At 54.5% G+C, this 24,581-nt stretch overlaps 9 protein-coding genes across 9 annotated transcripts; 5 read left to right on the top strand and 4 right to left on the bottom strand.

Moving 5' to 3' along the window:
* Positions 1 to 3,134: 3,134 nt before the first annotated feature.
* G647_03925 (uncharacterized protein) lies at positions 3,135 to 4,361 on the bottom strand (the record flags this gene model as incomplete). The annotated part of the gene is made up of 1 exon (XM_008728270.1): positions 3,135 to 4,361. The coding sequence occupies one exon, from the start codon at positions 4,359 to 4,361 to the stop codon at positions 3,135 to 3,137; it is 1,227 nt and encodes a 408-aa protein (XP_008726492.1).
* A 3,693-nt stretch (positions 4,362 to 8,054) lies between these two features.
* G647_03924 (uncharacterized protein) lies at positions 8,055 to 10,018 on the top strand (the record flags this gene model as incomplete). The annotated part of the gene is made up of 6 exons (XM_008728269.1): positions 8,055 to 8,433; positions 8,485 to 8,691; positions 8,745 to 9,086; positions 9,203 to 9,378; positions 9,492 to 9,776; positions 9,935 to 10,018. 6 exons carry the CDS (start codon positions 8,055 to 8,057, stop codon positions 10,016 to 10,018), a joined length of 1,473 nt encoding a protein of 490 aa, XP_008726491.1.
* A 346-nt stretch (positions 10,019 to 10,364) lies between these two features.
* G647_03923 (uncharacterized protein) lies at positions 10,365 to 12,118 on the bottom strand (the record flags this gene model as incomplete). The annotated part of the gene is made up of 5 exons (XM_008728268.1): positions 10,365 to 10,789; positions 10,876 to 11,188; positions 11,245 to 11,446; positions 11,509 to 11,985; positions 12,036 to 12,118. 5 exons carry the CDS (start codon positions 12,116 to 12,118, stop codon positions 10,365 to 10,367), a joined length of 1,500 nt encoding a protein of 499 aa, XP_008726490.1.
* A 1,079-nt stretch (positions 12,119 to 13,197) lies between these two features.
* On the top strand, positions 13,198 to 15,027 carry G647_03922 (uncharacterized protein; the record flags this gene model as incomplete). The annotated part of the gene is made up of 4 exons (XM_008728267.1): positions 13,198 to 13,473; positions 13,557 to 13,661; positions 13,719 to 13,991; positions 14,068 to 15,027. 4 exons carry the CDS (start codon positions 13,198 to 13,200, stop codon positions 15,025 to 15,027), a joined length of 1,614 nt encoding a protein of 537 aa, XP_008726489.1.
* Positions 15,028 to 15,676: 649 nt separating this feature from the next.
* On the top strand, positions 15,677 to 16,919 carry G647_03921 (uncharacterized protein; the record flags this gene model as incomplete). Its single annotated transcript, XM_008728266.1, has 3 exons — positions 15,677 to 15,971; positions 16,091 to 16,230; positions 16,305 to 16,919. 3 exons carry the CDS (start codon positions 15,677 to 15,679, stop codon positions 16,917 to 16,919), a joined length of 1,050 nt encoding a protein of 349 aa, XP_008726488.1.
* Positions 16,920 to 17,826: 907 nt separating this feature from the next.
* On the top strand, positions 17,827 to 18,187 carry G647_03920 (uncharacterized protein; the record flags this gene model as incomplete). Its single annotated transcript, XM_008728265.1, has 3 exons — positions 17,827 to 17,888; positions 17,954 to 18,055; positions 18,106 to 18,187. Coding segments are annotated over 3 exons (246 nt in total), but the record flags the coding sequence as incomplete, so codon positions are not given.
* Positions 18,188 to 18,346: 159 nt separating this feature from the next.
* Positions 18,347 to 19,308, bottom strand: G647_03919 (proteasome component PRE6; the record flags this gene model as incomplete). Its single annotated transcript, XM_008728264.1, has 3 exons — positions 18,347 to 18,692; positions 18,740 to 19,180; positions 19,274 to 19,308. The coding sequence occupies 3 exons, from the start codon at positions 19,306 to 19,308 to the stop codon at positions 18,347 to 18,349; spliced, it is 822 nt and encodes a 273-aa protein (XP_008726486.1).
* A 317-nt stretch (positions 19,309 to 19,625) lies between these two features.
* On the top strand, positions 19,626 to 20,474 carry G647_03918 (uncharacterized protein; the record flags this gene model as incomplete). The annotated part of the gene is made up of 3 exons (XM_008728263.1): positions 19,626 to 19,982; positions 20,040 to 20,207; positions 20,280 to 20,474. 3 exons carry the CDS (start codon positions 19,626 to 19,628, stop codon positions 20,472 to 20,474), a joined length of 720 nt encoding a protein of 239 aa, XP_008726485.1.
* A 1,626-nt stretch (positions 20,475 to 22,100) lies between these two features.
* G647_03917 (uncharacterized protein) lies at positions 22,101 to 23,471 on the bottom strand (the record flags this gene model as incomplete). Its single annotated transcript, XM_008728262.1, has 1 exon — positions 22,101 to 23,471. One exon carries the CDS (start codon positions 23,469 to 23,471, stop codon positions 22,101 to 22,103), a length of 1,371 nt encoding a protein of 456 aa, XP_008726484.1.
* Positions 23,472 to 24,581: the final 1,110 nt, after the last annotated feature.

Here is a 24,581-nt window from a genome sequence, read left to right as displayed (position 1 = left end):
CGAGCAGTTTGTCACGCTACCAAAAGATACCTGATAGAGATGGGGAGTGGGACCTTGTTGAACATTGATAGACTTTGCTTTGCTTCACGCGCGGGCTCTTTGTTACCCTTGTGCAATCGACGTACATACTGGGACGGTCTTCGAACATGGCATCTGGCATTGCTGAGCATTTTCATGAGTGTTGGGGATTGCTTCATTGTCTCTTGCTTGCGGGGGGGATTGCACTTGTTCAGCGGGTGGTTGGACATGAAGGGGCGTTCGTGTGGAATACGGGACTCGGGAAGAGCTGGAATGATTGTGTGCTTGAAAGGATTGTTTTATTGTTTCCTAGCTCTAGTCACTCATGGGCTATTCTCACCCATGCAAATGTCATTCATAGTTTATTCTTCAACCAGCTGTGGCTCCCGATGAGAGGTCTGCTCTTGTCTCGTTTTGTTGCGACGTCGCAGGGCGTGTGCGAAGTCCGCACACGTTGTTCCCCAACCAGCAGTCGCTCAGACACGTGGTTGCACACGGCTGTCGTTCATTCCATCGTCTGGCACTGCTCATCAAGTGTGACGACCTGGGAAACTCGACTGGAATGGATTGACGAGGCCACGGCAATCTGCCGATCATCGAAACAGACCTTCTACAAGGCCGAACCTTGTCCTTGCCGTGCGCCACCACCTGCTGTGTTTCCTCGTGAAATGAGATCGGCCCCACGAAGACTTCGCTCACGTTGCCACGATCCCTCCGGCCCTTGTCCGTGCCCGGAGAGTGGACGGACATTTTCACACTACACTGCAGTGCAGTGCAGTGCAGCACAGCTTCCGGCGTCGACTGTATGTATGGATGTAGGTATGTATGGACGTAATGGATGTAAGGCCCGCCCGAGGGGCTCATCGTCTGCCATCATCGAATCCCGGCACGACTGGCAGCTGAATCATGAATCATGACGCAGAGATATTGTACCTACTGTAGCCTAAGAGTGTATGGATGGCTGGCAGTCCCAGCCCTCCGTAGCTCGTATCTGCAATGGCGTTGGCGATCCGATTAACCATCCTTGACTCGTGCGTTCTCCTGCTCCTGCTGGGGGCCGATTTCCATCAAGACTCTAACCCGCCCAGGCACACGTTGGTCTAACACTAGATAGTAGTCGTGCGGTACGAGGATACTGGCCCTCGGGTGGAGATGGTGGGCGGGATAGTGGTAGTACACGGTATGTACGAGTACGAGGTACACCAGTAATAGTGGATGGATGGATGGATGGACGGCGTGCGTGAGTCAAGCATTCGACGGGCGCAGGCGGATGGCGAAGGCCAGGGCACTTGAATCAAAAATAGCAGCCTCCCACCCTCCCAAGGCTGTCCCGCACTTGCATCGGATGCGCAATATTTGTACGGAGTACGGAGTACGGAGTATGAGCTACTCGTTACTTGTGCGAGGATGTTGTGGGTACGTATACGGAGTACTCGTAAGCGGATGTTTCAATCCAAGGGAGGTGGCCCCAGTATACGAGTACACCCACCCCCAGACGTGCCATGATGGATGATGTACGGAGTACAATGACAGCATTCATGATTTAACGATCGATCAATCAATCAATCAGTTTACAACCACTCCATCCTCATACCTTGATTTTGACTTGATGGGGATGGGGGATGATGGATGGACGGGATCGGATGGTGTCGTGCTGGTATGGACCCAGTATGTCCAAACGCTCGATGACGCTTCCTGGCGGCGGCCCGGTCGAACCTGAGACATGCATGCATGAACGCCAGCCACGGCATGCATGCTCCGGAGGGAGTATGGAGTACATATCGTGCATATCGTGCATATCGGGCGTGCGTGCGTGCGTGCCAGCTTCAGTTACGTAGTATGATGCTGTCTCGCAATATTGGAACGTGTCAGACAAGATTGGAACAACAAGATCCGGCCGTGCTGGGGGGGGGGGGGGGGGCCCCGCTTGTGAACCTCGCAGATGGGCCCGGAGAGATCAAGTCGTATCAGGTCAGGTCAAATCACTTCACTTTACTCGGCGAATCAATACAATCCATGGATCATAAGTCGGTTCGTCGGCTCGTTGATGGGGATCATGATGCGGACGGTTTGCATGGGGCATCCATGGGGCACATGCTAGCTACATGCTATATCATAATCCTACTCCGTACGAGTACAATGACAAGGCGTGGGATTGCAGTTGCAAGTTGCATTCGCGTTCGTATCCGCGTTCATGGTCGCGCTCGCGCTCGCGCGTGTGTGAAGTGTCACAAAGTGTCACTCACTACCATACCAGGCATGATTATGACATGATATGACATAGACTTCAGTCTCGCAATCTAGGGGGCTTGGGTTTGACAGCTGTCAACTCTGTTAGACGCAGGTACACTTGCATACTCTGCTGGGCACCTTCTCTTGACTTGACGCGCGAAATTACAGTACCCATGTATGTACGTGTTGGTACTTGTATTGGTACTGATACTGGTCCTGGTCCTGGTCCTGGTCCCGATATAGGTACTGGTAGTCTACGGTACCTGGGCTATGGATATCTTCCGCAAGGCTGGTTTGAACTTGTCGAATTGAACTGGTCAACTTTCAAGAGCCTTTCTCGCATGCACGATCTTCCTCCCGCGCTTCTTCTTGCTCTTGCTCTCTGTGCGTATGGATCGACCGGCTGGAGAATGAATCTTCAGTCAGTATGCACTCCTCACGCCGCGCAGGCTGCTCCCGTGTTCATCGTAGTGCTGGTGTATGCACTGCAGTAGGCTCCCTTGGTTTCGCCGATGACTGGCAGATTCGTGTTTGATGTCGCTGGCAGCAGGGTACTCTCGACAACTGGTAACGGATCGCTCTTCTGGGCGGCAGGTTCGCGCAGATATCCCTCAGGTGATGGTTGAGTCGTTCTACTTGTGAGGACGCCTCATGCGGACCTCTAGGTGTCCCTGATGCCATAGGTCGTAACCGCGAGTATGAAGACGAGGTCTGTCTTACTGCCTCCACTGCGAGCGGCTCGACGAGTGCGGAGTGATAGAATAGGTGGACCGTCTCGTCTCGTCTGACGCTCTCACTTCTCCGACCTCTACCACTGCTCTGGCATAAAGTGATAACAATACTGCGAGCTGGGGTGAGATCAGACGGGACTTTGCTTCTCAACATCATCCGAAGAGAAATCCATGACCTGCACTTGGTAAGAAAACCTCCGTCCACGGCACCTGCAAGGCCCTGCATCCATCTTCGACACCACTGGCAATCTCGACATCGTTCCTCGCCCAGACAGTCCGCAAGAATTCTAGGCCCGAGTCAAATATCCAGATCCCGGTCTTCTGCTTCCAGCGCTCTGAGTATTCGACAGCAATCTTTCGGTGTGCCGAATCTGTTGCCGACATTTCACAGCCGGCGAGGATGATGGGCATCAGACACTGCTTTTGGAAATTGCTGTCCGGCGGAATCGTAGACACCAGGTCGAGAATCTGGGTTGCGAGCGCATGGGCTTCCAGCTGCGTGTCTGCAGGGATATCCAAGTCCAAGCCTGTATCAAAGTCTTCTTCATCTTTGATCACCTGAAGTACGACAGACGAAGGCGTGGATGCCCGCGAGAAGACTCGAGTGCAATACAACAGAAGACCCAGTCTCCAAACCTGGGACATCAGGACTTGGCATTTTCCTGCACCTTCCTTGATCTGCGCCTTTAGGAACTTTGCTCGAAGAGACTCCACAGTGCATGAGTCGATGGTGTCGAGCTGTGACGCCGCAACGGCGACGTCGTACATGTCGAGGAACATGCCGTCTGGGAGACCATTAAGAGCAAGGATACTCCATTCGTCGTCGGCTTGCCATGCCATGAGCGCATCAAGGTAAGTCCTGGGGAAAACGGGTCCACGACGTGAGATGAGTGCCGCGTTCACGTCGTACCAGATGAGCATGGCGATCTGGACCCTGAGGTTGGGCCGGGACTCAGCCAAGCGAATGCCGCCGTGGCTTTCGAGGATGCGGCACGCGCCTCGAAGGTGAACAGTCCAATTCGAGACACCGGTCTCAGCGTAGTCGAGAGCTATAAGAAGGAGGGCAGTGCTCAGGCCGCATTCAAAGGAGAGATGATTCAAGTTCGACGCGAAGAGCGACAGGGCCTTCGCTTTCAACTTCAGAATTGAGACTCCCTCAGGCTTACCGCTGAAATGTGCTTGCTGGCGCTGAGCAAGAGCGACTGCGGCGTAACGGACACATGGCAAGTCTTCGTGAATCGAAGGCAGGCAGGCCCGCCAGGGGTTGACATTGACATCAAAGGTAAGTGTGGTGTAGGCAAAGCATGAGTGGAAAAATGCCAGCGCATATCCGACGTCGCCTGGCTGTTGGCCGATCTGAGGATAGAGAACAGGCTCCATCTCCTGGCTGCCGACACTAAATCGCGGTGTGCTCGGCGTCGATACTGACCAATTCGAGCACGGGGAGGCGGAAGAGATAGAAGGGTCTCCATGCATAGACTCGGTGGCCACAGTATTCCTTGGGCTGGGATCAGAAAAGTTCGAGAGGCTGGACTTTGAATTCGTTCTTGATCTCCGCCTCGGTCGCTTCTGTGATTCACTTGGGTCGACAAAGGTGAAAGTGGCAGGCGTGGGAAGCGGAGCTGTACAAACCAGCCTAGATTCCGTGCTCTCCGGATATGCTTTTGCTCGCTTTTTGCTGACGCGCAGGGCGCCTCTCTCCCAGTTGAGTTGCTGCACGTAACCCTTGCACACCGCCCCCTCCGCCAGACAGGGACTGCATCGAGGTCGTCGGCGATCACAATACCGATTGTGGGAGGCGCACGTATGGCAGTCGCTCTTGGCCCATCCCAGCGAATTGGTCCTTCTCCCAGTCAGTTGACTTACACGCATAGCTGAGCTGCCCTGTGCAGGTGGTTATTGTCATGGTGAGGGTCCCACGTCGTTGCTCGAAGTCATATGAATCGAGGGACATCGATAACAAACGTCGGAAGGATGATAAGAGTCGTGAGGGGAATCTAGACCCGTCCAACAGCCAATCAAACGGGGCGGATATCGTGCCGAGAATAGCCAGCGACATGCCCACAGTCTATTCTGTATCCAGTTAGTCGTGAGCTGGATCACGTGCTGCTAATCACGTGGACTAGGCATCCCTTCGCCAAGCCCTATTCACCCACACATGAATAATGAATAACGACTCTCTGCACTCTGTACGGAGTATGTTCGTTCTACATTCTGAACCCGAGCACCGATCAGTCCAGCCTGACTTCTGACACAGCAGATCTGACCTGCGGCTTCGCAGTCCTATTCGTACTCATGCTCCCCTTAGGTAAGCATTGCTACATCGAGTGTCAGGGGCTGAGGGACGCCCAGACACCATGGCTAAAAGAACTATTGGTGCTTAGCTGGGTGCCGGTCTCAAACCGTTGGCCGCTACTTGCCACTACGATGCGAGATGAGCTGCGAGCACATCGTTGCATCCACCTCTACGGTATTTCGCTTATCCAGACTTTCCTGTCTTCTGTATGGAGGCTATTTCAGCTCATCACAAGGGGTAGTCATGGAAGGGCACGCCACCAGAAGTCGTCATTTGCCTCGAGTCAGAGCTGTCAGGGTCAAAGAGACCTACTACGTACAGCGGCGATGAAAACGTCTTTCAACGTCGGCGGGCCCAATGCGCCGAGGATGACTTTAAACCTCCTTCCTTTCCATGTTTGTTTGGGTTCTTCGTTGCTGCGCTCCTGCAATCCATTGACCTTTGTCGTTCCTTTTGGAGCTCCCAAGCTCGGTCCGCTCATTTGATTGACAAGATGCATATCCATCCTTGGATGTGTGCTTTAACAGCCCTTTTTGGAGTCGTTGCTAGCGAGCTCGAGCGTCGAGACGATCCTGTTTGCGAAGTTTTCGTGACAGAGAGCTATGGTGCACCTGTCTGGATTCCTACTGCTGCATTCTTGGATGGCGCGGAACCCTGGTCGGACTGGGCTACTCAGGCACCTTCTGTGTCGACCACAACGGTCCCTACGTTAGGGGCGCCGAGAGGAAACTCCGGTTATCGCCCAAGTCGAATAGGTCCTGATGTTGAGGGTTGGTCAAGCGGAGATCGGCAAACTTCAAGGATAGCAACTGCGTCAGGTGCGGTTCATCAGCAGCCATGGTTGGACTGGGACAACACTATAAAGTCGAGCGCTGTCAAACCTACAACTCCCTCATCAACAGGAAGGGCGTCACAAACACCGAGCTCGAGAAACACCCGCCCTGCGAGCAGTGCTCGGGGTCCAGAGTACACTGGCAGCTCCTCACGTCCTTCATTCCCGCATCCTCCGAATTCTTCTCACTCATGGTTCGATACCTCGTCGGTCTCATCAACTGGTCGTCCGGACAAAAGCACAACCTCCACTACGGTGTCGGGCCCCACCAGAAGTTGGACGACACTTGCCGATACTACAACGCGATGGGGTGAAAGTAGCACATCTTCCATTAGCGCCACCGTAATCTCCTCCTCGTCGACGACCACCTCCGCCTTACACACCACGGCAACAACTTCGACGAAGACAAGTCCAATTACAACAACCACGGCTACGACTGCGACAACGACTACCCCGGACACCACCAGCTCAAGCACGAGCTCCCCAAGCACGACAGCCTCAACGACAAGCACTAGCACCTCCACCGCGATATCCTCAACCACCACAAGCCCGAGCACCACTACTTCGACCACGACTCCCACAAGCACCACTACCTCGACCACGACAACCTCAATCTCTACCACGACAACCCCAACGGTGACAACTTCAACGACCATAGCAACGACAGCCTCCACTACGACAAGTGCCACAACCACTACAACCACAACTCCGCCCGCACCGTCAACTTGTGCTTTAGAAGGTTTTAACTCTGCGGCGGAGGTTGTCGGTTATTATCAATCCCCCACCGAGATCGAATACGCAGTCTGTCGGCAATACTGCATAGACCAGAACGTCGGCGCAATCTCTGTCGGATACGGTCTTGACATTCCGACAGTTTACGCTTGTGCTTGCTACATCGAGCAAGTCGCAGACTATGTAACACCGGCTGACAGCGGCTTCTTTTTCTCGGACATTACTTGTCCAGTCGATGTCAGCCAGACAACAACTTTGCCCTGAACCATGCTACGGAGATCAACCGTTCCTAATGCTCAAACTGGGTGTCAGAATAGCGCAATCGAGGGCCTTGTGGTTTTACAATGACTTCTTTCCGCTCACGGGCAGCAATAAACGCTGTCTCGATGCCTGAGCAGGCTCTTGTCAGATCGGTGAGATTGGATCTAGCGCACTGCTGCATCCAGAGTTCTTTGGTAATTAAGTAGCCGGATGTAGCAGCTCCCCTGGCTTCTCTGAGGCATGCGATGCTGCTGGAGTGGACGTCGTCGTCGGCCAGATTGGTCCGTTTATAGCCGGCAATATTTTCCTTGAACAAGCGAGACGGCCACAGCACTAGCACTACACAGAAATGGTTGTCGGGCACGAATGGCTGAAGTCAAGAAGACAAGCACATCAAGTTGATCTGGGCCTAAAGGTCTCTATACATTACTCCGTATTCATTGGCACGTTGAGGAATGCCCGGGTCAACAGCTCTCCCATTCTCACCCCTACGGCCTGCATGACAGTACTCAACAACTGCTATACTTCTCTGCGATGAAAGTGCCACTCAGTTGGACCGTCGACATATGCTAATGACGTTGCTGTGCAGTGGAGCGACAGATTGTAATCATTTTGCCATTTCTGGCTGTGGTGGCCTTACACACCAGCCTTACGCCATCGGCTTTGCTGCGTACAGAAGACCCCCAACTTCTTTTCCCACAGCTACACATTGGACAGTCGATGTCGTTTGAGCGCTCCACCGATGTGTCTAGCACCGCGCCGAGTCCTCGGTGATTGCAACATTGTAAGGCGCGGTCGGACGAGGCAGGTGGGTGTATCCAGACAGGTATATCCTTGCGAGGTATGGACCTAGCCAAGCTCGATCTATAAAGCCCCATCCTTCCAGAGGGATGTCCACATCTACTGCGAAGCCAGTATCTGGATCCTCGACGATTTCTTCTGGTGTCCCGTCATGGCAAAGTCTTCCCCCTGGACCGCCGATCTGTCTTCGTTCCTCGATGACCACGAAATCATCCAGCCTGACTCGCAGCGTTACAAAGAGGAGACCAAAACATGGGCCGCTCAAAGGCATCTGAGCCCGAAGCTGCTGCTCCGTCCCCAATCAGTGGAGCAATTAGCTCGCGCTCTTGCATATCTTAATGACACGGAGCTGGACTTCGCCGTGCGATCCGGCGGGGTTGGCTCAAGTTCCGCCAAAGACGTGCTCATCAGTCTTGGTGCGTTTGACGGATTCGAACACGATCCCGCTGCAGAGACCATCACCGTCGGCGCCGGCCAGACTTGGGGAGAGGTCGACGAGAAGCTTGAGGAAGCAGCACCTGGGTATGCGGGTGAGGTAGTCGTCCTCCCCTTTTGACCGGGTAGAGACTCACATCCCACAGCACTTAGCGCACGGTGCACCTTCGTCGGTGTCGGCGGCAGCGTGGTATCCGGCGGCATTTCCTGGGCATCATCTGAGTTCGGAATGACTTCTGACCCGCACAACATGCTAGACGCGCAGGTTGTCACGATGGATGGTCGTGTCCTGTGGGCATCACAAGAGCCAGACTTACTCTGGGCGCTCCGCGGTGGAGGAGGTGGTTTTGGCGGTCAGTGCGCTCTCCTCCTCTTCTTCTGCTCACTTCTGTTCTGACCTGCCAAGTCGTCACGGCGTTCAAACTCAAGATCCACAAATACACCAATGACATCTACTCGGGCAACATCATCATCCCGAACGAGGCACTGCCCGAACTCGCGAGAGCGGTCGCGGCATTCACTCGCAGAACACAAGATCCAAAGATAGCCATGCATCTCTTCTGTCTGGACCTTGCCCATGCGGCTCTCTCGGGTCAAGATCCCAAGCCGGGCATCATGATCGTGGTGTACGATGCGAACGGAGAAGCTCACGGGCGGAGTGCCGACGGGTTCGGTTGGGCGTTGGACATGCCTGGCATAATAGACAATACTCGGACCATGACCTACGTGGAGGCGAACCAGCAGCAAGGTAAGCCGACATGCACATATACTCATGAGGACATTGGGCCCTGTTCTGTGCCCCCTGATTGTGCATGCACCACTGCCGTCGTCCTGAGCTAACAGCCTCCGTCCCGCGATATCCAGACAACCTCCGCGTCGCCATGGGCGTGACCAACAGCTGGATGTCCGCGCCCACGATCCCGCACACCCATCTGACCGACTCTCTTATCCTGCGAGCGTGGGCCTGGTTTAATAATCTCCTGGAACAAGATCCGCGACAAAGCGCCGGAGCGTTCGTGCTCCTGGAAATCATGCAGCCTGTAAGTGATGCTTTGACACCTTCTACAACATCATGATCACATCCACATCGACGACGGAGCCTCAGTCCACGAGCTGACGCTAACGATCGGCTGTTCTGCTCTGCGCTTATAAGCCCGCCTTCTCATCGACCGCCTCCCCCGAAGCGACAGCGTGGCCGCGCAGACCCAACAGACATATCCTCCAGCTCGGAACTGGGTCGTTCCCGGGCTCGAACTCGACCGAGTCTGAGTCACACTCGGATTCGAGAAGGCGATCGCAATCGCAATCGCAGTCACAGTCACAATCAGACGCCTTGTCAATCGCCGCACTGGCCAGCGCCCCCTTTGAGATCCACACCGTGCACACTCCAGCAGATTATCTCCCTAGTTTTATCGAGTCGTTTAATGATGTCGAGGCGGTAAGTCAGCGTATCCGCGTGGTCGTTCTACATCGCGAGTTTTATGCCTTTCTACGTTCTACAATCCGTGTCCTATGCCCTGTGTGTCCTTGCCACTATTTCCCGTCTAGTTTCTATTGTGGTGGCTAACGTACGGGTATCATCTCTCCGGCACGCAGATCTATGGTGCGAATTATGCAAAGCTGAAGGCCGTCAAGAGGCGGTATGATCCTCGAGGAAGGCTCGGTGGGCATTTTACCTGAGTGAAGGGTGCTATACATACAATATACGCACTACACTACAGTACTCCACGGTGGTAGAATTGTGGCGTGGCGTTGTCTCACTACAGAGCACGATGGGATTTCTCAACACCAAATGCTACAACGGATGGGTTGCTCGTCAGCGCACCGATTTTGATTTACCGATTGTATTCAATCGCTCGAACTTCTTCGGATTGTCCCCTGCATGACAGGATGATGTTTAACCTTGTCATTTCCTACTTGGTGGCCTTTGTGCTTCACGCACGCCATAGGGTGGATGGAGGATGGATCAGTCTATGCATTGCCCTCTCTCTGTCTCTCTCTCTCTCTCTCTCTCTCTCTCTCAAATCTACGCGGTAACCCCCTTATCCAACGAAGGGAGAGTCTTCTCGTCGACAATAGACCCCCTCTGCGCGAGCATCTCCTTCTGGTGTTCCCTCTCGATCTGCTCGTCGGCGACGAGACCCTCGATGCGCGCGCGCTCCTCCCAGCGGTGCGGCACAATGACGTTGTCCTCGAGGAAATAATTCGTGTCCTTGACGCAGAACCAGATGATGCCCAGCAGGAAGACGAGCCCGACGGCGTAGAGCGTGAACTGCACGATCAGCTGGTCGATGTAGGACACGTCCTTGCTGTCGAGGACGAACGAGATGCACATGCCCAGCGCGGTGGTGCCCTTGAACAGCCCGGCCAGGCGCGAGCATTGCACGGGGTCGTTGGAGAGGGCGCCCAGCGTCCATTGCACGACGATCTGATACGTCGCGTAGATGATGCCTGGTGTGTCAAAACGTGCGTCAGATGTGCGCAGATCAGGGTTGCGGGGGACGTAACCCGCCCAGAGGACGCGTTGTGGAACTTACCGGACAGGAGGTACAGGACGAACCCGGCGCCAAAGGCACTGTCGCTCCAGTCGACCCCCGGCGGAGTGTTCTTCTGGCGGTTGACGTCGTTCTTCGTGATCCAGGCGGCGAGGCCCGCGTTGGTGGCCAGGCAGATGGTGCCCACGATGAGGGCGCCGATCATGCCTCGAACGCGCCGCGATTTGATGTAGCTCGTGTCCATGATGTAGGCGAGGAGTAGGGGGCAGGGCATCATGATGAACTGGAAGAGCACGTTGTTCAGCGAGCGGGTGCGCAGGTTGAAGTAATACGCGTTGATGCTGGATAGGAGGGCCTGTAACGGTAGATTAGTGTGCGGCTGGGCTTGCGTGGAGAGGCTCTCAGACTTACGAGGTTCATCTCGGCCACGAAGATGCCCGGGATGAGCGCGAGGATCTTGTAATCCGTGAACCAGATGATGAGGCCTTTGATCTCCTCCATGACTCGTGGCTGCGTGAAGATGGCAATGTGCGTGCCATCGTCCCGGACCACCTTCTTCGGGGAGATGATGAAGAGGAGAGATATCACGATGGCCAGACACATTATGACGATGCTAGGCTGCAGGTCAGTAGGCAGTCTCTGCTTTGGACGGGGCACGTCGTGCGGCCAACTCACAAGACGGTGTAGACGGCGTTGGAAACGCCCGTCGACTCGGTCTGATGGTAGTTGACTCCAAAGGCGATGAGGCTCCCAATCGTGCCACCAAACGATGTGAACACCCATTGCCACGTGATGAACAGGGCTTTCTGGTCTTCTTCTGCGTAGGCGAACTGCACGAACCCGGCGGCCGTCCACAAGCAGCCAGCAGTCACGCCCAGCAGCGCTCCAGCGAAATAGGGAAACCAAGCATGACCCTGTCGGTCGAAGTACCAGAGCCCGCCGACGTAGAGAGGATATCCGAGGGCGCCGAATGCCATGGTCAGCTTTGGCCCAACCAGGTTGAGGATGGCACCTCCTATCCAGCCGAACAGGCAGAACAAGCCATAGAGGACGGCATTGGTGGTGGACGCGACTGTCTGGGAAGAGGGACGTCCACCTCCCGCACCGAGCCCGGTCAGCGCGAGGTAGATACCTGGCAGACAGAACAAGATCCTGACACCGGTCAACGTGCTTTCGCAACAGGTTGGAGTACCGAGTCTCACCCGCCGACAACGAAGTTCTGGTTGATGGGTCGGTTGAGCCGGAGCTTGCCCTTCCCGAAGGAAGGCTCGTACAAGAAACTCATGGCTTGTAGTTGTGACGAGAACAGTCGGGAGAAGACGAGCCAGAAGAACGATGCTGCCACGACGACTGGGGTTAAGGACGCCGGAAGCCAGCCAGACGAGCAGCCGGTCACTCCATCTTATACGCCGTCGATTCTTCTGATTCTCGCGGGTCGTGCGACAGCAGAGGGTACTGTACCTTGTACCACATTCATAGCCGGAAGGCTTCGAGGACAGGGGTATAAGGCTGCATTATCTCCATCACAGCCAATAGCGACAGTTGGAATGGGCTGTTCTTCTTATCGACCTCGTTCGGATGCTCGGGCGTCTCCAGTATCTTGTCTGCATTGCCAGACCGTGCGCGCCGCTGATGTGCGCCACCGGGTGTGTGATGCCGTCTTGCTGCAGGCCGGGTGATCGTCGCTGCGCACAAGCAGGAATGAGATGCAGTTGGAAGCGTCGAAGGCATCGAAGTGTGATAGCACGCGAAGCACCAGCACCAGTAGGGTTTTGCGTCGATGCCAATGGTATCTTGTCACCCACTTGGCTGCGATACAAGCTGGGCCTTGCAACACTTCTGCGTCCCTTCGGCTCTCTATCTCTCTTTCCTATCCAGGCTGTCGCGTCTTACCAAGCGGTGGGATCGACATTGGGACCACCATCTCCCCAGCCCTGGAGATAGGTCTCCCCTTCGCCGAGCACTCCGCCCGCATGTGCTGATAGGACACTCGAGATATCGAGGCGGGAATCTCCCGGCCGCGCTGCTCCGCGTCTGTTGTCTATCTAGACCTCGGTTCACATATGCACGAGCTGCTCATCTCAACGCCCAGATTGGTCTACGCGACGGCTGGGACGCGCAAGAGCACGTCTCACGAAGTCTAACAACAATGGGCCACATGCATGCGTGTGTGGAGGATCACACCCTCCACTTCTTGGATAGAGGGCTTCAAAGTTAGAAAGACTAGGCTCATGGTACAGGAGGCGAGCCGTAAGAGTCTTGAGCCTGCCTCTTCCTCACACTGCGATAAATCTGCTGGCTGCTCTTTCTAGACACAATCGGACTCCTCGACTCTCACCAATCGCTCGCTCAGCAGCAGCAACAATGATCTCCAAAGAAACATGGGTCGAAAAGGCCAAGGGCGCACGAGACTATCGCGATGAGACGCTGAAGAAAGTCGATCCGCCTTTCGAATCTCTTCCTGACCCTCTGCCCCTTTCTTCTCAGGACTTGCCAAAGAAGTATCTCACCCCTCGCGAGTATGAGCTCACGCAGAACTATGATGCCATCGAGCTCCTTGAGATGCTGCGGACGAAGAAGCTCACCTCGGAAGAGTTGACACGGGCTTTTTTGCGGAGAGCTGCGTTGGCTCAATATGCGGTAAGCCCAGCCCAGCCCGGTCCAGCCAGCATCGGCTCAATGAGCCCATGCGCTCTCAAGTACTGAGCGTGGCCCATCTACAGGTCAATTGTGTTACCGAGTTGATGTGGGACGAAGCAATTGAGAGGGCGAGGTATCTCGACTCGCTGCCAGAGCCCATCGGCCCGCTGCATGGGTTACCGATCTCGGTAAGTCCATGGATTCCCTTCGAGCAGGCGGTACTAGCTTCTGACGTGCCGATGCAGGTTAAAGAGCACCATAACATGGATGGAAAGACAACCCATGCTTCATATGTGGCGTGGATTGGCATGCCTGCTGATCCAAACCCGATAAACGATCACCTGTGGAAGGCGGGCTGCGTCTACTACGTCCGCACGACGGGTCCTCAGACGCTCATGGCGCTAGAGTGCGACAACAACATCTACGGTAGGACTGTCAATCCGTGGAATCGCAATTTGACCTGCGGTGGAAGTAGTGGCGGAGAGGGTGCGCTTGTAGGATTTCGCGGCAGCGTCTGGGTAAGTCTATATCTCCACCTTTCTGCGTTGTGCTGTGAAAGTTCCCCGGCTGTAGGGTGTTGCTAACAATGAGCAGGGTCTCGGGGGCGATATTGGCGGCAGCGTCCGAGCGCCGGCAAGCAATTGCGGTGTCTATGGCTTCAAGCCCACCTGTAAACGCATCCCGCTCAAAGGCATGCGGCACACCATGGACGGCAAAGACTCTGTCCTCGCGACCTTCGGTCCACTGACGCAAAGCCGCGAGACCATCAACCTGTTCATGAAGATCATCTTGGACACGGAACCCTGGCGATGGGACCCGTCACTCACGGTCAAGCCATGGACACCGGAAAAGTTCACCAAGCCCCTGAAAGTGGCCATTGAATGGTCCGACGGGGTGGTCAAGCCCCATCCGCCCATGATCCGAGCCTTGAGCATCGTCGCCGAAGCGTGCAGAGCAGCAGGCATGGAAGTCGTCGACTGGAAACCCTACAAGCACGACAAAGCCTGGGAGATCGTCTCCGGCCTGTATTTCCCCGACGGCGGGGAGATGCTCCTTGCTCCACTGAAGGAAGCGGGCGAGCCCATCCTCCCCTTGACGAAGTTCATTACCGAGGAGCAACCCAATGTCAAGAACCGCACGATGCACGAGTACTGGGAACTGTGCGTGGAACGGGACACTTACCGCGAGGAATACGCCGCACACTGGAGCAAGACCGCCGACTCGGGACGAGAGGTCGATGTGATCATCTGTCCTGCCACGCCTGGTGCGGCGCCCTTGCACGACACGGCAAGATACTGGCCGTACACCAGCCAATGGAACTTACTCGATTACCCGGCCGCGGTGTTTCCGGTCACGTTTGTGGACGTGGAGAAGGATAAGAAGGAGGAAGGCTATGTGCCGATGAACGCGCAGGATAAGTACAACTACGACCTGTACGAGCCGGAGAAGTGGATCGGTGCTCCTGTCAGCTGTTGTATCGTCGGGAGGAGGTATATGGACGAGAAGGTCATGGCTGCCCTGGAGGCGGTTGAGAAGGCAATGGGGAGGAAGTAGAGTAGACCCAGCAGAGTAGCCGTGATACCTTTGCGCTCATCCCGCTTGACTGGGAAATAGAGCCTAGGAATGTGCGACTTGAGACTCACACAGTGTAAACTGAATTACCATGGCGTTGTGCGCTGTCGATCGCATCTCCGCGACGTTCGGCCGAGGGACACATCCACCAAACAAGATCGAAAGTCTCTCTTTCCTCTTTGGGCCGATGTCTAAGGTGAGCAGCCCAAAAGACTCTCACTTGGCTTCGACATGCCCCGCATCCATGCTGAACATGGGAGGGCACCGATAAGAGCTCTCTTTCCTAGTTGAGCGGCCCCGTTCGGAGCATCTGGGGTGTGATGTACATCTGGCAAGTGCTGAGATTTCCGGCGCACCTCGGCATACCAGAATGTGGCAGGGGACTCTTCCGACCGATAAATTGTACGTATCAGGTAGGTGAGATGGAAGAGCCGGTCAGTGGGATTGGGTAACTCACCTGCTTGGGTTGTTGTCACCCCCGATCTCGTTCGTTGCCTGAATGTATATGTATTTGAAGGCTTGGCTAGAGCACGAGTACAGCTATATCGCCAGGCAGAGGCGGTGCCACCCTTGACGCATATTTCAGGCTCCTTCACGTCGTTGATTTTCCTTCGTCATCGTCGTCGTCAAAATGGCGCCCTCCGCGGTCGACATCCCCGTCATCATTCCAAAATCCTTCTCCACACCAACGAGGACCAACGGATCGACTCATGCTGGAGATCTGAAAGGTCCATCCTCGCCAGTGCCCGAGGTGAAGTCCTTCGATGGGGCAAGCTGCTCGGTTGAAGAACTGGTGGCCGCCATCCGTGTGGCTGGCGGTGTGGTAATTCGTGGATTGTTGAATGCCGACGAGATTGCTAGTCTCGAGAAAGACACGAGACCTTGGTTGGAGCAAGATAATGCCTGGGGGGAAGGTGGTGGCGAGGGTAAGTGCGGACCGGTCTTTATCTCTTCAGAAGGGTGCCCCCCGAGCGGCCAGCACTCAACACGCTGACCAGGTCAACGTTGGAAGATCATGGCTGATAATCCTCCTCTCCCCGCGCAGGCGAATTCTTCCCGAAAGAGACTCGTCGAGCTTTCGGCATGGTGACCAAGTCCAGGACATTTGCGGAACGTATTGTGGGACACCCCCTCTGGAAAGGGGTCACAGATGCTCTGTTGAGCAGTCATTTGCATTGGAATTGGGTGAGCATGGCGCACCGCACGCCCGTTTGATGGCTGCCCTGGGCTACTGAACGACACAGCTGACACTTCGTTAGATTGGCGAGAAGAACGAACCTTCTGTCTCGCGCCCGCAATTGAATAACACGATCGTATTCAGCATAGGACCCGGCGCTCGCGACCAAGCCTTACACAGAGACGACGCGATCCACCATGTCTACCACCCGGCAGCCGCAACGCACGAGATCGGCCGTGACGCAGGCATAGGCTTTTTCGTCGCTGGCAAGAAAACCACCCGGCGGAACGGTGCCACCCGGTTCATCCCCGGATCGCACCTCTGGGACTATGCGGCCGGTCCGCCTCGCGAGGAACAAACCTTTTACGCAGAGTTGGAGCCGGGTGATGGCTTCATGGTGCTGTCTGGATGTTTTCATGGAGGCAGTGCAAACAAGACCAACCAACCCGGTGAGGATGGTGTCATCAGAGAAGAGGAACGATTGGTGTACAGTACGTTCATGACGAGAGGGTATCTGAGACAGGAGGAAAATCAGTATCTTGTGAATCCCGTTGAAAAGGTCAGGGAACTGCCGGAGAATTTGCAGGAATTGGTGGGATACGGATTGAGCAAGCCCTTCTTGGGATGGGTAGACTTGAAAGACCCCATGTTGTGGTTGCATCCCGAGAGGCCAAAGAAGTCGGGGGATCTGTTCTAGGTCGGCGGCGTAGAGCAGTTACAGTACACTTCTCTCAAGAACCGATCGTCTAGCCGTTGAGCGACTTGTGATGTATCACAGTTGCCGGAGGAAGTCGTTTCGAGCGCCTAGTTCCAGAGAATAATACATTCGGGCACAAGCATGTACCATCGCCTCGCTCGGAATCATGTCGTGAGGTGCATCTTGAGTACGGCGAGATGTCCCTAGGAAGGTGGTGATGCGGGTAAGTTGAAACCATTTACAGTAGGTTTCAACTTCGTTGAGAGGGGATCGAAAGTTCCGTAAAGGCGATACGCTAAGACAAAGCACATCAGTTAATGCTCATCATTATGGGATGAGACACCCTACATAGAAATTAAGGTGAAGCGCACATAAAGGAAGAGTGAAACGAGGACAAACCAGCGCGAGTCATCCACGGCCCGCATATCTCGATAAATGACTCGCCACGACGCGACTTTTCTAAGGGCGTCCACGAACAGGGGATATTGAACCAAATCCCTTTCGTGGTCGAATCACACCTCCAACCAACGACCGCAGTTTTCGACGCCCGTGCATAATTACTAGGAAAATCTCTGCCAATCTGGCTGCTTGTCATCTGCAAAGATGTGGTAGGTTTTGACCAAAACCTCATGGACACTTCACACTGGCGACTGACGCCGAAGAAAGCAAACATATCCTAAACGCGCAAGTATCAATTCGATCGCCGTGCTGTAAGCGTGCCACTATCTTGACGCTGGGTTGCTACTCTCTGACACGACCGTGTCCTTCAGGTCGAAAATGGTTCGACTGCGCGGAATGCCACGCCGAACAAGAAACGCACGCGCTTATGCAGAGTTTTGATATGGTATGTCATCAAACGTGCACATTGACATCTAGTCGTAGAACGACAGGGCTGACAGTTGATCAGACTTTTATATGTAAGAAGTGTAGGAAGGCGTTTCGGAAGAATACGAAGGATTGGGATGAGAGGTAGGTCTTTTGCCAGTCCCGGCCAGGCCTTGACTTGGGTTCGCATCGAGTTGAACAATGGCTAGTGACGAATACTGTCCCAATTGCGATAATCACTTTGTGATTGATGCGCTTACTCCCAAGGCCGCCCTGAAGGTTGAAGGCGAGGACGCAAGGGTGGATTCAAGGTGGGTGCTTACGGAGCGTGTGGCTGAAGGGCCGCTAATAACAGGCACAGAATGCTCAAAGACGATCGCATCAAACAGGACGAGCAGCAGACGATATTCGACATCAAGGGCGGCACGGAGAGGCTGGTTTGATTCAACGCTTAGCCGATCATGGTCTACGCAAGGCGCTGCATGAAGGTGGATGGTCTGGGAGGGCTAAAAAGTGTCTTTGACGTCTTTATTCTGATTTTGACCTATTGCCAGAACTCCCGTCGCTCATGCATGTGATGATACAAGACCCCTCTCTATCGCTCACTCGTCGGCTCCACCCTCACCTTCGGGCCCGGGCCTCGTGGGAAGCGAGGATGTGGCAGAGGCCGTGGTGCCTCTAGCACCGGGCTTCTTCTTTGCTTGCTCTTCCTGCTTCTCCGCTTCGATCGTCTTGACGTACTGCTCAATCTGATCTGAGGGGAGCATCTCGATGGTCTTTCCAGGCGCCATGATGGCAATCTCAATATTCTTTGCACCAGTCTGGACGACTTCGAGCAGTGACTTGATGGTCAACGAAATGGTTGCTTCTCGGTCCATGTCGTCCTTGTGATTCCGTTCGAGAAATTCACGGACGGTTTTGCTGGATCTACCGATTGCGTTTGCTTTCCTGCGTCTGATCAGTAGCCGTTAACTCAGTAGGGGGATCACACAAACCAAGCGGAGTAAATGCCTGAGGGCTCGGTCTGGTACAGCTTTGGTTCCTTGTCGCCTTTGTCAAATCCAATGATGAGCGTACTGATCCCAAACGGTCTGACACCGCCGCTCTGCGTGAATCTTTGTTGGACACCGGCCACGTATTTCGTGATGTATTCGATGGTGACAGGGTCCTCGACTGTCAACCGGTGTGACTGAGCCTCAACTCGCGCCTTGTCGATCAATATCCGAGCGTCGGCGTTGAGGCCGGCAAAGGCAAGACAGACGTGAGAGTCAACGAGACCGATCTTCGATGGTGTGATTCTGGTGTCTTGTAGCTTCATGGCTGATCTCTTTTCACAGCCCAGCACCACGATATCTTTGCCCTTTACGCCCACGGCGCATGTTCCTCGCTTGACTGCTTCAAGAGCATATTCGACCTGAAAGACGTGGCCGTCGGGGCTGGTTCAATTAGCCGCATTCGATTGCGCGAGTAGATGTATTACCTGAAGACTGACTCTGTTAGCAGCGAGCATTTATCCAGCTTGAAATGACTTACCGGAAAGAGCACGATCGTAGCCTGAAGCCATGGTGAAAGCTTATATACGGTGCTGGAATTGATCACAAGAGTTCGAGTTGCTCTGCTCGCAGTGAGCTTGTCCTTGGGGAGTTGAGGGTCAAAGAAGTGCAATGGTGTTTGGAGGTGCTTGTCGAATTGGCGACCGCATCTACACACGCAACGCGGTGGTGCCTTGACCAGAAGGCCGTGTGCTCCGCCATAGCAAGTCTACGGTGAGCTTCTGCACTTGCGGAGCAGTAAGCTCTCCGATTGGCCGACGATTGAGCTTCAATCACCTCTCCTTCGACATCAAACACATCTCAATCGGCGTAGACTTCTGCCGCGACAATGGCTTCCCTCATCCCGGCCTTGAGGACGCGGGTCAACCATACCGCACGGCTATGCACAAGACAGATCAGCACATCCACCTCTCGGCTGCGACAAGGACCCGGCACTGGCGAGAACTTCGAACAAGCGAATGACCCTACCCCTCGAAAAGAAACTCCGAATGTGTCCAAGACAAACGAACTGGAAGTCAGTGTGGGTGGCGCCCGGGATGCGCCATTGCAAGAGTTTCCAGACGTAGCAGAGAAGGCGAGAGTGCTGCAGGCGCCCAATAGAGCGAATGTCTGGTCACGCAATCAAATGCCCAGAGAGGTGGCCATGTCTGGACCCAGATTTGAACAGACAATCATTGAGGCTCAGGTACGAACAATCGAAGACCGCCCTTGCGAGGCTCCTTGCTGAAAGTGTTCCGTCCAGCCTCGACCTTATGCTGCGATCGAGCTGATCCACAAACAACCTGTTCGGTGGGTCGACACGAAGATTGTGGCCTGTGACGGTGGCGGCGGACCGTTGGGACATCCAAGAATCTTCATCAATACGGACAGACCCCAAATCTGCTGGTGCACATACTGCGGTCTCCCATATGTAAGTATATATCAGACAAACACGAGCCCACATCTCTGTGCCTGGACGAAGCACTAACGATTGTCGCGATAGGCCCACACAAAGAACAAAGCGCACCTCGAATCACTGCCCTCGACTTCATACCCTCTTGCACCAACGGGCGACCCAGATGAGATTCCGATGCCAACCAGTCCCAGTCAGAAGGGAGAGGTACAGGGACAATTTCCGATTCTCAAGGGCGAGCATGAGGCGGAGAGTATTGGCAAAGAGTCATTCGAACAGAGGTGATGGTTACAATAGCTCAAGGGGCCAAACAACCCAATTGTACATATCCTACGACAATGCCAATGCTCGTAGGAAACTCGCGCAAAGCAATCTACAGATGAGTGGATTGCACCCTTCAGGGCCACTTCCCATGTGGTCGTGGTAATGAAGCTCCTCGCCATACATATCCAGCCTCATCCACCCTGGCCAGACTGATGTCTCCCGCTCGCGGCATCATACGGCCAGGTCTCTCTGATTACCAACGCTCGTGCGTGACCTTTCGACCTCGCACGCATTCGCCGGGAGTTGTGGTCGTTGTTGTAAAATCACGGCCAAACCGCAAGAACCGCGCCAAAAAAGGCCGACAATGGCTTCGACAATGACAGACTGCACGTAGTATCCGAGTGGCCCCGTTCAGGGATGGAATCCCCGACATTTTCACCACTTCTGCCAGCGCTTGTGGCGGCGTCGGTACCGATATTTCCTCCGGCCCCCCTCGGCCCCCCCAAAAATCCCCATGCTGAATCGGTATGAGACTCACCCAGTTCGCGGTGTGCCCCGGATATTGAGGCGATCAGGTCTATCGAACCCGCCTGTGCCTTATGGAGCCATCATCTCAACCGCATGTCGTACCCTCCGAGACAATCACCCTGGCCGGATGCTTCGCTGTCAAGGACGCTTTAGTCACATTGACGCACAAAATGCGCTCAAAGTCAAATACAATGTATTCCGGCGCTGGCAGTCTCATGCCGGAGGTCAGCACCTCGGACCGGGGCGTGGCGCCAATTTGCCCGCCTCGGGCGACCCATTCCGTGACTTTGGTCAAGCTCCTGTTCCCGTCGTAGCGATCAACCTCACCCAAAGCAACTGATGCGGTAAAAAGACCGGCTTTGTAGCTACACGCTTGTGTATGGAGCTCGTCGATGATTACAGTACTTGCTATGTAGCGTATCCCTCTCAAGTGATCATCCGTGTTCATCAGTTCATGAACTCGTGGGCTGAAGCTCCTCACATGGATTCACGTCACGTCACGTTCAAGGACTTCGTCCTACTGAGTAGAGTACAATATTAACGAATCTTGGCTTCGCAACCGTTTCTTTTCTCATTCATTTTCTATCTCTATCGTCTGTTTCGAGCATTTTCGTACAGGTATGGAGTACAGGTACATCTCATCTGACCCTGTCTCAGCTCCAGTCTGCTAGTCCCCGCGTGTTTTTGGGCGGGACCAAAACGCTCCAGTTTTGCCAGTTACGACCTATCATCGTGTTGAGACAGCCTTTCCCAAATGGCTAGAAATTTTCTAGCTCGGGTGCTGGTTCAAGACGCCGCAAGAACCCTTTTTTCAAAAGTGTGGAAGCCGAAACGCCGTTGCTGATGCAAAGGTCTCTCTATCTTTGTCATAAGATCGTTCGATCCGTAGAATTGAATGTTAGATCTCGTGAGATCATCGAAGCCGAGGGCGTGCCGTTCGCACGGAGCGGGACAAGTTGGATAGTCCGCGTCTCCTTGAGAGAAGCATCAGTCACTTGCGAGCCACGAATCCGTCATCACATCGCGATCGGCCGGATTGATGTAGACCGGCTAATCGGTTGGTAATGTCAAGTGTGGACTGATCAATTGTGATCCAGAGATGATGTGATACTGTAGAGCTCAAGCTTCGAACCGCTTGGCCTTTGCAGGTGTCATGGCGAAGTTGTTGTTGCCAGTCTCGCCAGGAGTGCATTTCATGCCGCTCAGTGGGATGGTCGCGCTCCACGATCCAGACGCGCATCGCTGGAAACTTGAGCCGTCAATGCAGTTCCAATCACCCTCGTTCGAGCAGGGACCGGTGAGCTGGCCTGCAGCCCCAGCGGAGACGCCTGAAGAGCTACCAGTGGAGACTGAAGCAGTTCCAGTCGGTGCAGCAACATTACCAGGAGCGATCTGAGGGGCAGAAGTGTTAGTGTATCGCGGCACGGTCACGGTCTGTGAGGGACTAACCGGAACAGCAGGGGTGGCGGCTAGGCCCGCGGCAACTGAGGTGGGAATGACCTGGAGGCCGTCAGCAGAGGAAGATGGAGCAGGAGCAGGACTAGGTACCGAGACTGCGCCACTTGCGAAGCTACCAGCGGTAGGGCTACCAGCGGAGTATTTTCCATCGTTACCACCGCCGGTGGCTTGCGGAAGTTGACCAGAACTGCCGTAGGCGAAACCAGGTGCGGATGTGGGTGCGGAAGCAGGGGCGTCAGTGGGCACAGCAGCACTGGTAGCGATCCCAGAAACCGCAGGAACGGATGCAGTTGGTTGTTCAGCATTGTTGGCGTTGTTCCCGAGGTCGCAGGTAGCTGTGACATAGGGGCCGCTTCCAGCGGTTTGGACGTAGGCGCCAGGATTGGGGAAAATCAGGTCCACGTTCTCGGGTGTCTGGCACTGTTTGTTGTCGATATTCGCCACGTAGATATCGGGAAAGCTGGCTTGTCTCTTGGAGACTTTGGGAGCAGGTGCGTATCGCTTCTTCTTCGCAGCGGTGACGGTCATAGGCCCGCAATTCATGTACATCTCGCGGTTTCCGATATGATTAAACCAAGTCCAGGCGATGGTGTAATCACCGGGAGCGATGCCTTCGGGAATGGTGTACTGGAATGTCGCAGACTCGGTGCTGCTGGCATCGCCATTCAGATTGCCAGGAAAGGCATCAGGACATCCACCAATGATGCTCTTGATGACCATCCACTTCGATTGCTTGGTAGGTTGCAGATCGGTACTCAGGGCGACTTGACACGATCCACCACCATGGGTTGCACCACCGATGAAGCTGAGAGTCTGGGGTTCGCCGATGGCCGCAACATTGCTGGCACCCTCGGCATCGTAGACGCCAGGGCGCTGCTTGCAGGGAAAGTCGGCACCACCACCATCCAGTGGGGAGTTGTTGAGTGTCGATTTGCCGTATGGCACAGGAGTTCGCATGATCATGTGTGCATCTGCCGCCACCGCCAGAAGGGCGGTGATGGCAAACGCAGCTGATTTCGAAAACACCGTCATGTTGTCTGATGAGTGATTTGCTCAGGGCAGTGAGAAGCTGGGCGAGGTTGTAAGTTGTTTTAAAATGAATGTGTTGGCAGAGCAATAGCCGGATCGCACTGGCACACTCTTGTCAGCAGAGCTTGCGGTTGAGTTTGGCGAAATCTGAGTTTCGCAGGTGCAAAGGTTGTGTATGGGCAGTTGACAGAAATGGATGGGTCAACGTGAAATTGAAGGAGACCTAAATAGTAGAGAGAATTCTGCACAAAGCAGTGACACAGCTGCGACTGCGAACAAATGAGGCCGACCCTTGATCTTTAACCACATAAACAAGAGAGGCAGTGGTAAAGACCAATATTGTGCGGCGAACAATCGCAACAAGGCTGGGGTGGTAAACAATAAACCTATTGTGACTTTTTCCCGGCCACATGGTTTGAACGAACCACAATGAAAGGTTGGAAAAGTCAAAGAGAGACACATGATGAATAACTTGGAGAGATCATGTTCATACCTGTTGTCACTAACAAAGGAGTGGTCGCTGACACGGTCGTCCTTGTAAGAGAATGAATGATCTGCACCAGGCAGAAGAAAGAGCGTCAGGGTAACAAAGGAATGTTAGGACTAGCCTGCCACGCTGAGAGGGAGAAAAATGAATGAGAAGAGATGAAGCTTCGAGACGAGCATGATGAGAGGTGCAGACGGCAAAGCCATCTATATAGATGTTGAACAATCGAGGTCGACCGTCCTCCCTGGCCGTCAAGCGATACCCGGGTATGCCTGTTGGCTAGTGGCGAGCAAGGGGCCTCTGAAACACTGGTATTCTATTGGCACATATCTCCATTGTCCGCATTTGACAACCGGGTCAACGTGATATGTCCAGAATCGGGGTCCGCGACACAGAACCGCCGCCCACTCGTACTGTGTAGACTGCCGTCGCTCTCAGAGCTGCTGGAGCGCTCTCCGAGACAGAGCTCTGTACTCAGGCATGATTCGACACAGAGCTGGGAGCTGGATCTGGGAACTGGATTCTTGACAGATACGGGGCCTCGGGGCGGAGCTGTCAAGCACAAGCTGGAGGAAGCGGGATTGGTTCAAAGCAGATCGGGGCGTGGCTGCAGGCGGATACGAGGA

This window comes from Cladophialophora carrionii, assembly GCF_000365165.1.
Source record: "Cladophialophora carrionii CBS 160.54 unplaced genomic scaffold supercont1.3, whole genome shotgun sequence".
Classification (NCBI taxonomy): domain Eukaryota; kingdom Fungi; phylum Ascomycota; class Eurotiomycetes; order Chaetothyriales; family Herpotrichiellaceae; genus Cladophialophora; species Cladophialophora carrionii.
Note: the sequence above shows the minus strand (reverse complement) of the source record. Positions and strands in the feature narration are given on the sequence as shown.